We start from the raw sequence: 11,475 nt of genomic DNA on the forward strand, positions 1-11,475 counted from the left end.
GAGTGTGAGTTTGCATACCACCACACTTTTTGCCTTTGCCTTTTGTTGGTAAAACCACAAATGAAGTCCTCGACTCCTCATTGCACGTAACATGACACCAGACGTGCAGTACGTGCAGAGTATGCATGTGTGAGGTAATCATTCTGCATTTTGTCACTGTATACGTGGGATGCATGGTGTCACATAATTGGTGTGACGTCGTTATTGATCTGGCATTTTTGGTATCCTTTCGTTTGTTTGCATTTTGTTCGTGTTTGGGATTCAAATGAAAACAGGGTGCGGCGTATCATCTCCCCATTTACGCTTGCATCGGGCGAACTTGAGTGTGAACGGGATTCAATAGTGGTATTGTACTGGCCCTGGCCGTGGGTGTGGATCATTGAAAGGCCATTACAAGTACGATCTGTACAGGGCCTTTATATTATACAGTTGAAAGTTTTCAATCGACGAATGCAACTCTGACTCCCGGACGGCCTCAATATGTCCAAGAATGTTCTCCAGCGGCGTCTTCGGAAGGAATTAGCTTCGATGCACACGGACAGCCCTCCTGGTATTCGCCTTCATCCCACCACAGTTTCCAGTGGAGCCTTGACACAGTGAGTGAATGACATCGTAATCTCGCGCATTTAAGGACAGTCATGTTCTTATTTTCGAGTACAGTAAAGCATGTCTAAAGCGACCAAAAAAGTGGTCACCTTGGCCAGGTGGTCTTCTTATCCAGGTTCAGTGGGTCACGCGAACATATTCACTATACATGTGTGTCATGTACATGCGATACTCAATCTGCAGACAGAACTGTTTCGTCCTTTGTGGCCGAACCTGATACAGGGGCGTCGCACACGGTACGGTCACTACGGTATTGACCGTACCACTTTTTGCCCCAGATACCCGTGAGTCAACAAAATACACTGATCTGGGATCTAAAATTCCAAAATTTTCAGCTCAGCCACCACTCCCCACGAGTCAATTGTACTTCAGATGGCTGACCGTACCACACTAAAATACCTTCCGACGCCCCTGTGATAGCAATGAAAATGAATTTTCCAAAGCCAGATTTAAACCAAGCTCGAACGTACCTTGCCGGAGTGCTCAAACTGAAAAGTCAGTGAGCTCTGCGTAACGCAAACAGCAAAGGCACTACCCGACACAAGAGTGCTCAACTGCTACAAGAGCAGGAGCGAAAGACTCAATCTGCGGACAGAACTGTTTCGTCCTTTGTGGACTCATCAGCGCAGCACAGAGGAAATGAGGCCGAACCTGATAGCAATGAAAAATGAATTTTCCAAAGCCAGATTTATACGTGCGATAGATCATTTTGATCAGTGCATCACACTGCACACACCTATGCTACTATTAGTGTATCACGACTCATGTGCCTGGGGGCCTCAGACCTGTCAAGTGTTGTGCATGCCCCATGTACATTCTACACTTTCTGCGCTGATGTGTAGATCTACCATGTGTGGTGCACAGTGCAATGTGTGCATGTGCATGAGTACATGTAGGGTGCAACGCGGTCGCGGGTGGGTGGTCGTTGGTCGCGTTGAGCGAGTGGTCGCCTTATCCGAGCTGTGTTGAATGTGAATGCGTCCGTGACGAGGAAAAGTGGTCGCCATGGTCGAGTGGTCATCATATCCGAGTGGTCATCATATCCGAGTGGTCACCATATCCGAGTGGTCGCCATTACAGGTTTTACTGTATAAGAGCACTCTCGCTTATAAGAACATGCACTTATAAGTTAAAAGTGAATGAAAATCACAAAACCACACGAGGTTCATCATGGTTCCATTGTACTGGCATTAACCAATAATATGCATACTTGCACATGTACATGTCGATGCGATGTTTGTCTCTCGCATATAAGACCATGGTCTTATAATCGAACGAAAATGCACTTGTGAAAGGACCGAAAGCAGCGACTTTTCGATTATAAGACCATGGCTTTATAGGCGCGAGATTACGGTATGTAGAGGCCCCACGTGCGCAGTAGTCCATGCTCCAGTATAAACTTCTTTTTCCCCCTATTTTTGTATAAAATAATGTAAATGTTCTAAGTATTTGATCTGATGATAACCGATTGAATACTGGCTAAAATCTGAACTTCAGAATTTCGAATTCTCCTAGGCGCAGAGTCGAATGATCTTGGTCGGACGAGGCTCCAATACACTTCGTCAAATATTCCCAATCAACTACTTGTACCGTATTCCTGGGTTGAGATATTATCTTTGCCATGCCTGACATCCACGCATACACTTTCAATGCAAAAATGGTAGATATCGGAGGCCGTTTGATTTTGGAACGATGTTTCTCGTTCTCCCTGGAGCATGCCTATTCAACTCTATATCCAGAAGATGGCATGTTTAACCATGCATGGGTCATCAGCTCATATTCAGATGAGGATGTATGTCTGGAAGGAGGAGTACACAGGGAATAATTTACTTTCAATTTTTTGCATATAGCAAAATCAAACTTGAATAGCAAACTGAGAATGTTGAGTAGCAATTTTCTTGAACACTTGACAACATTGACCTTCTGGAGGGCGCTGCTGAAAACTCCATCGACGATTAGTCTGCGTGTGCGTTTCAGGAGTTGATCAGAGTGCAAGCTCAGATCACCAGTACACTATTACACTTCATTGCAAACCTAACCTGGTGCCAGGATGCATAAGTCAGCACTTTCGAAGTGTTGTGTATCTAAACACACTTGGCATGCTCACTGTGCATCATACGGTACAGTGAAAAATCAACATGCATACCAGTTTTCTGCGACACATTTCTGAAGTTGCTTCGCACCTCGGAAGAATTGCATAGCAAACTGCGATGTGCTACCAGTTACATTAGTCCCTGGCCGGTAGGAAGAGTACATATGTATACTTTAGTTAGGTATTCATTAGTTTACGGGGAATGAAAAGGGAGAACGTCTGAAGAAGCATTTTTTGCCTACGCAGGTCAGTTTTAAAAGGAAACCGTGGACGGTTGACTTCCATGGTGCATGTACAGTCTACTCCACTTATAACAAACTTGCATAGAGTGAGTTTCGTGATAATTATAGCGAACCAGTATCCATGTCCCTGTGTAAAGTTTAAACTGATACAAAATTGATTCTTTATACGAACCATATCTCACAGGGATGCATGTATACTAAGTGTAATCATGCTGTCACGGGGCCACATGCCAGTCATGATGTGTTCCTTGTATGGTGTGAGTGCATTTCGGTTATAAAGAACTGCGGATATAAAAGAATTACTGGTAATTCTGCTGCACAATGGCATTCGTTATATCAGGAGTTGGCTATGTGTAAGTGTGCGGCTGTGGCTGATTGTGTTTTACTTGTTCGTGTGAATGACGCGTGTGTTTGTGTGCGTGTGTGTGCGTGCGTGCGTGCGTGCGTGTGTGTGTGTGTGTGTGTGCGCGTGTACATGGGTGTTTCTTGTTTACGCAGTTGGGAAGTGGAGGTGGATGGAGCTGAAGGTAAACATTGTAGAAACTTTGCGTGTGTTGCGTATGTACCAGTACCCCAGTACATGCACATTTAAAAATTGCTACTCGTAGCAAACAGGTATGTGACTTACACTCCTGTTTATACTCATTGATGAGGCTTCATTGGCCGAAGCAACTAGCTACAGCAGTAAGATGATGTACACTTGCATAGTGCAGTTTCACTGGGTGGTGGTATGCCTTACCAACGTGCATTCTATTCTGCGCAATAAATAAAGCGAGTTGCGCATTCAATGCACACACCATTCGCAACGGTTAGGTATCCTTTTAACCCTTTACCTTCTGTGTGTACATGAATCGACCGAATTTGGTCGATGGACATGCATGCACTAAAACATTCGTAACTTGATCAATTCTTGACGGAATCTCAAGAACTAAATATATAGGAAGAAGCCGAAGAGCCCAGCTGTTCATTGCAACAATCGGCGCCGCGAAGAGCTGCGATGCCGCATTCCAAAGATATCGCGCTCGACATTTCAGTCACGGCAAAAGTCGATTTTTTTCTGAGTGACTGGCCTTGAGCTGGGGATTTTCCCTCTCCTGACATGCTGAGTCACCTGTGCATGTTTTGAGCGCGTGGGCAGCATAAAAAGAAACCCAGGACATCAAATTTGAAATGTTTACGATGAAGGAGTGAGAAATGGCTGACGAGGAGAGAATTTTCTCGGATACCCAGCGATGGGGAGTATTTGAAGCACCCTGGCGTTGGATATGTGATCTCAGTAGTGTCCAGTTTGAGCTCATTGTACGCAGCTCGTGGAGAGCTTTCCAGAATGCCCAAGAGTGTGAAAATCGGTTGATTATAACCAAAGATATTCTCAGAATGAGGTGAGAAATATCGTATTTGGAGCTGCCTGGGAATTATGGTCAGAAGGTAAAGGGTTAAAAAGCATTTTCGTTGCCATCTCGTCAGAAGGATTTTTACTGGCAAAGCTAAATCAACGATTTCTATCTCCAGGAAAACTGTTTACCATGCATTCTATTGTTTGTTTTCTATTCTTGCACTGGTACACTGTAGATAAGGGTGAGGGAGAATGTGGTGGTGTCCCCCCCCCCCCCCCCGATGCAGAAAACTCAGCCTGACTGGGTCTCACGGGAGTCATGATTTTGTTTTGTTTTGCGATATGCTCAGGCACTCTGTACGAAGGAGAGCACTATCTGCTTGATTTAAAATTCAACGCCCGGTACCCGTTTGAGTCACCCTCGGTAGGTGGTGATGTCCGCCCACCGGTGTCAGATTTGTTGTAGTCCTGTGCAGGCATCACTTAATAGCTATGCTCACGTACACCTGCGAGAGAACGAGAGATTTTGTATCTGCATGCATGATTATTAGTAGTGCTAGTCTCTGCTGAAAGCCTTTCCGTTTGAGCTGGCTAGTTTACAAATGCATAGGCAACTCTTTGAGAACGAATGCTCGAGCCTCATTCCAATCAATGCAACGTTAGCAAGTACCTCGTATGCTTGCCCGTTTGGGTGTGTACTGGTATGTGGCATACCTTTGTGTGCTGACATGTAGTTCATGGGCCCTCACTCTGCCAGCTTCCATTGCCACCACAGCTAGATCCGCTTTCGCAGCAAGCCTGCCTGGTAGGGAGATAAAGGAGCAGACGGCAATGCCGGTATACTGTATAAACCCAGGCGTGTGCTAAAATGACCCTTTTCTGCGATGTATTTAATGTCCACCTGTCTGTTCGTGTGGTTTTTCTCTCTCTCTCTCTCTCTCTCTCTCTCTCTCTCTCTCTCTCTCTCTCTCTCTCTCTCTCTCTCTCTCTCTCTCTCTCTCTCGCTCTCTCTTCTCTCCTCTTCTCTTGCCTTCTCTTGTCCTTTCACCTCTCGTTTGCTGTGTAACTGATCGTAGGTGATGTTTGTTGGCTCCTCTATTCCTGTCCATCCGCACATTTACTCCAATGGTCATATTTGTCTCAACATCCTAACTGACGACTGGTCACCAGCACTTACGGCTTTGTCTATTTGTATCAGTATCTTGAGCATGCTCAGCAGCTGCACAGAAAAGGTGAGACTAAGCACGTGCATTTTTAACTCAAATGTGTCATCATTCTTAACAAAATTTCCATAAAAGGTTTCCTGACTCAGTTCACGCCTTTGGTGATATATAACCTCGACAGCGGATAGATGTGGCTTTTCAGCATCGTCTCCAACAATTCATTTGAGAATCTTTTGACTATCGGAACATGTACCAAGAAGAGCTACTTGTATGTGTTGCGACTTTACCTGGAGTTGCAGTGGCATTTCCAAAGTGCAATGGCAGATGCCGATGGATTCTGTAAATTAGTTTGAATTCTCTGTCATCTGCTTTCCATGGCCTTCCCTTTGGGAAAAAGATTGTCGGAATTGGTGAGTTGGAACTGATGTTAATGGTGGAGAATTGAACAATTTGTAACCACACTGCAGTGATTCTCTTTGTGTGATCTAGCCAGTACACTGCGAGTTTGCAGTTTTACAGCTGATGCAATGATCAACGTTGTGTGTGTGTGCGCGTGCGCGTGTGTGTGTGCGTGTTCGTGTGTGTGTGTGTGCACGTGTGTGTGTGTGTGTGTGTACATGTGCATGTGTGCGCACGTGTGTGTGTGTGTGTGTGGGTGGGTGTTGGTTGGTTGGTTGGTTTGCCTCCTTTAGAAAAAGCCAGCTGATGACTCAACATACATGTTATTTGCTCCCAAGGATCCCAAGAAAACGCAGTGGGTTTATGAAGGTGAGTAGAACTACACTTTATGGTTGGTGTCTTAACTCTTCTACTTCCTTTAATTCTCTCAATTTCTTTATAGTCTCCAGTTCTAAAAAAAGAACATACATGGTACGGGGTTTTTCCTAAACCATACCATACATGCTTTTACTTTAGGGCATGTACATGTAATTGTTACACTTACTGTGAAGTTTGTGATGCTACAGTGAAGGTGCTCGAGATGCCCGTTAGACATTGCCTTGGGTTTTAGATTGTAGATAGTTGGAATGTGTTGTTAGTACTTGTAACTTGTTACGTTACACTTTTTCAGGCACTTGTCATTTTTCTAATAATTGCTCTTATGTGTTTTTATGCCATGCCTTAAGATGACAACATATGATGTCATTCACCTACGCTGCTGTGGTGGAAGCTTCTCAACTGTTGACTCTCTGTCTGGTATCCATAGAAAAAGTATCTTTAAAAGTAGGTGTGGAGTTCTGTCTTTGTGATTGTGCTTTCTCTATGTATATATCTCCCACTTTTCATGTCCGCTTGTGTACATATTTTTGTATATAGCTGCTCCCTCTGGTCCTGAATATATCCCCCAATATCATACCACCACCACCACCACTACCGCCACCAACACCACCACACACACATACAGTCCATTGCATTGAAAATCGCCCTGAAAAGCTACCAGTAAATCTACTGTGCAAGCTTGCCATTGCCCTCTGGCCTACGCTATCAATCCACCTATTTTATTCAGATAATCTTACAGAATCTATCTCCTGTCTTTCGGTGCATGATCATGCCGGTAGCGGTCTGACTGTGCACATAATAATTATTTGTTTTGGTTTCTATTTCTTACTTCTCTTTGGCAGTTATTGGCAGTGCCCAATTATTCTTCAGCTCTTCCCCAGATGTGTGCAGCTGTCCGGCTATGTCCTCATCGTTGCAGTGACTCTTTTTAAATCCTGTTTCATTTAATTTTAAAAGTGCAATGTCCGCTGGCATGTCACTCCCCGCTCTTATCATGGACCATTCTCTTTATGATCACATCAATGCATAGATGTTAGGAGGCATTCTCAGTGTGCTCGGCCATTTGTAGACCAAGTCTAGAGCTAAGCAGTCGTTTTATCCACTGGAATTTTAGTTCAGGTTTGTACTTTTGTAAGGTTTTCACTTTAGTTTCTCGGTTGGTCAATTAATTGACTACATGTGAGTCTTGGCCATGCCTGTTCTCACTCAGTCTCATCCCTAGTTCCAATCATGGGACATGAATATGTTCATTACCCCTTTTTCTACACTCGTTACATCAGTTTTATTTCCCTTTCAATGAGCTGCTGCATTGCAGCACAGTACTAATATAAGTACTAGGCCCACTATGTGTAGAAATAGAGCACCACGATTTGACTGCACTCTGTGCCCTTGTGTTAAAGTATGTTCGATTCCCTCAATTTACCTGTAAATTATTTAGTTGAAATGGGAATGGGGATGAACTTCAATTTCAAGGTAAACAGTCTGGCGAACCTTCTAGTTTCGGCTCAGATGGTTAGAGCCATGGAGTAGTACAATACTCCCAGGTTACTAGTGGTAAGAGCATTGCTATTGGCCAGCAAGGTCCCAGGGTCGAGTCCTGGTGGGGTTGGCATTCTCTCTTCTTTCTCTGTCTCTCTCTCCCTCTCCCTCCCTCTCTCTCTCTCTCTCTCTCTCTCTCTCTCTCTCTCTCTCTCTCTCTCTCTCTCTCTCTCTCTCTCTCTCTCTCTCTCTCTCTCTCTCCTCTTCTCTGGCAGTTTGCTTCCCCCGACTGTTCACCTTGAAGTCCTTATTGTGCATGCTATGCACTCTAGCCATGTTATGCCCACTGGGCTGACAGACTGGATAATGGATATGATGTTATTTCCTGAATTCTGTACCAGTTTTGTATTGTATTCAGTGTGTCGATTTTGCCCGTAAAAGAGGCTTCTACTGCCCTGCCCTGCATGTACTATGATGTAGTACCTGCAGCATTAATACATCTGTGAAGAAAGTCAGTGTGCCGAGATCGTGAGATACATACAGCCTACAGGGGGCATTGGACAGGGAGTGGAACTGACTTGGTCATTATGCCTTCCTGCTAGCATGCTGTTACCCGTATTGCAGAAAAGGCCGAATGATCAGGCTCCGCTCCTTGGCCGATAAGATTGTACTCAATCTTGACAGTCATGATACAAAGACTCAGGTCAGTCGGGACTAGATTATGCTATGCATTATGGACCGCATACAGCGCATACCGCCTCTATGGCTACTACCAAGAGTACATAACCCCAGTACTCTTGCTACTACAGAAGCTGCGACCAGCTTTCCAGGCAATGAGAAAGGCCGGAAAGATCTGCTATCTGCGCACCACTCACATCGAAGTTGTTGCGACGAAGGATTCGCCCAGAGTAATCCTTCATTCGCAGGTCCTTGCAGAAGAGTATATGCGAGCACACAACATCGACCCGCTGGCAACAACACGAAGCAACGCAGCACAACTACACCCAAGAGCTGGCGCACTTGGGAGCTCAAACCGGCAACAATAGGAACCTCCGGGGCTCCGAGTTGCACACCTCAATTGCCAAAGTGCAATTAGAAAACTCTCTATTTTAGAAGCATTCATTAAATATCACGATATAGATATTCTTTTTCTCACTGAGACTTGGTTTTTTCTATCCCTCCCCGACCACAGTGTAAATATCCCTAACTATGTAGTATTCAGACGTGACCGAAAGGCAGCCATACTAGGCAGCACAGGAGGAGGTATAGCAGTGTATGTCAAATCCAGTCTTTCCCACAGGATTACTAGGCTGCCACAAATGGAGGGCCCGGACATAGAACATCTCTGTCTTCAAGTAAGCATCACTCAACAGCTTCCAATGGCCTTTCATGTCTTCTACCGCCCGCCACATCGTACCGTAGACGAGCGCGACCAATTTTTCACTTCCTTCAGCCGTACCTTTGAACAGAACCAGCCACACTTGCCCACAATCTTAGTGGGTGACTTCAACGCTAAACTACGTACATGGAACTCTACAGACCCGTCTACAGCAGAAGGCAAGCTTCTACTCAAAGCATTAGACCAGTTTGGATTCATCCAACTCGTCCACAACACCCCGACTAGATATTCTGCCACTGGCCGCCAGGGTCCATCGCTCCTTGATCTTGTCATCACAAACACACCACAGCATGTATGTGACATTCAAGTGCTGTCCTCCATTTCCGATCACTGTCCCGTTGTCTTCAAAGTTGCTTTGCCTTCCCTGGCCCAGTCATCTCCCAGTCAGTCACGTGCCGTTCCTGATTACGTAAACACCGATTTTGATGCACTCAGAGACCACATATGGAATCTTCCACTTTCGTCTGACATCAGTAGTATGTCCTCAGTTGAGCAAGCGTGGGATAGTTGGCATTCCTGCATTACTACGGCAATCTCGTCACACGTGCCTATGAGAACTATTTCCACAAAGCGAAGAACAGATACACCCTGGTACACTGGCCGCCATGCCACTCTTTGCAAGAAAAAAGACCGCCTTTTCCGTTTAGCCAAGCGTACAAACTTAACAACCCACTGGGTTGTCTTTAAAGTTGCCCGCAATGCCTATCAAGCCTCCGTCCGACGTTCTAAAGCGATCTACCTGGAGAACATGAGCGCACGGGTTGACAGAGAACGAAGTCCGTACCAGTGGTGGCGCCAAGCCAAACAGCTCACCAATATATCTAAAACGCGTGCACCAATTCCATCCCTTGAGTCTGGAGGCGAGGTTGTAACCACAGACGCCTCCAAGGCGCACTTGCTGGCTGACGTGTTCTCCAACCAATGCTCCAACACCCACACCCAACAACTAGCTATTCCGCACCCCCCACCTACGCCAACATCCCCCTTCGATATCTCAGTTATATCTGCCTACGACGTCTTTGATACTCTCAAGAGATTGCCTGTCCATAAAGCTGCCGGTGGTGACATCCCGAACCGTATTCTGAAGGAGACCGCTGGTGTCATTGCCCACTCCCTCTGCAAAGTCTTTAATTTAAGTATAACACAAGGCCGCCTGCCACCATCGTGGAAAACGGCGCAAGTTGTACCAATATATAAGCAGAGAGGTTCCACAGCTGAACCCCAGAACTACCGCCCTATTTCTCTCTTGAACTCCGTCGCCAAAGTGCTTGATTCGATTGTCGCGCGCCGTCTTAGCAGGTTCCTTAGGAATGAAGATGTAATAGTTTCGGATCAGTTCGGGTTTGTACACGGTCGGAGCACAGTTGACCAACTGATACATTTAACGGCTAGCGCCGCCAAGAGCATGGACAGCAGCCAGGAGTATGATGTGGTCTTCTTGGATTTCGCCAAGGCATTTGATCGCGTCCCGCATTCTACCCTTCTGGCCCTTCTACAACCACTATGCAACCCAACGGCTACTACTTGGTTTGCAGGTTACCTTGCAGCTCGCAAGTTACAGGTCAAAGTTGGCGAAGACCTTTCCCCCCTCGCCCCTATCTCGGCGGGAGTTCCTCAAGGTTCCCACCTTGGCCCCATCTATTTCTCCTGTACATTAATACCCTCCCGAGATCAATCCCTGATGGCAACAGGACGGAAACATACCTCTATGCTGATGATACTGCGCTGGGGTTATCCCGACCGCCAGCAGCAGCACCTCAACAGCTCCAGTCAGCAGTGAACATGGTGATGGACTGGGCTGCTACATTTGGTGGCAGGTTTAATGCCGCTAAATCCGTGCGTGTTGTATTCGGCAAACTTGACCCCGCCCAGACTCCTGCCCCAGCTCTGCGTGTGGATGCTGCAGACCTATGTCCCTCGACTACCCACCGCCATCTAGGAATCACCCTGGATCCCCGCCTGTCTTTCCAGACCCACATCAATAGTGTCACCTCCAACTTTCGTCGTCGCGTTGTTCTGCTATCCTACATGTCACCCAATCTGACCCCTGCTCTCATTGCCCGCCTCTACAAAGGATACGTCCGTCCCTCCATTGAGTATGCTTCACCTCTGTGGAATAACAAACTGACCGCAGGAAATATTGACACTTTGGAACGATTGCAAGCACGCGTGGCCAGGCAGTATTTACACCGTCGGAAAGTGCCCATTCCTCATGGCATGGAGAACGTGTTTGAAGCTGCTGAATGGGAAAGTCTTGCGTGGCGGCGGCATATACATTGCCTCAAACTGTTTTACCATTTCACCCGCCAATACCCGGAAACCCTCAATAATCTCAACATAGTTCTATCCAAGAGTGCACGACGTCCCCACTTTTACCTCCT

General features: G+C 46.1%; 1 protein-coding gene across 1 annotated transcript; it reads left to right on the forward strand.

Annotated features, from left to right (window-relative positions):
• The first annotated feature begins 234 nt into the window (after positions 1 to 234).
• On the forward strand, positions 235 to 7,634 carry LOC135814478 (ubiquitin-conjugating enzyme E2 W-like). Its single transcript, XM_065327602.1, has 6 exons — positions 235 to 596; positions 3,439 to 3,467; positions 4,627 to 4,700; positions 5,353 to 5,508; positions 6,132 to 6,207; positions 6,564 to 7,634. Exons 1-6 carry the CDS (start codon positions 481 to 483, stop codon positions 6,575 to 6,577), a joined length of 465 nt encoding a protein of 154 aa, XP_065183674.1. The 5' UTR covers positions 235 to 480; the 3' UTR covers positions 6,578 to 7,634.
• The last annotated feature ends 3,841 nt before the right edge of the window (positions 7,635 to 11,475 follow it).

This window comes from Sycon ciliatum, chromosome 4 (genome assembly GCF_964019385.1).
Source record: "Sycon ciliatum chromosome 4, ocSycCili1.1, whole genome shotgun sequence".
Classification (NCBI taxonomy): domain Eukaryota; kingdom Metazoa; phylum Porifera; class Calcarea; order Leucosolenida; family Sycettidae; genus Sycon; species Sycon ciliatum.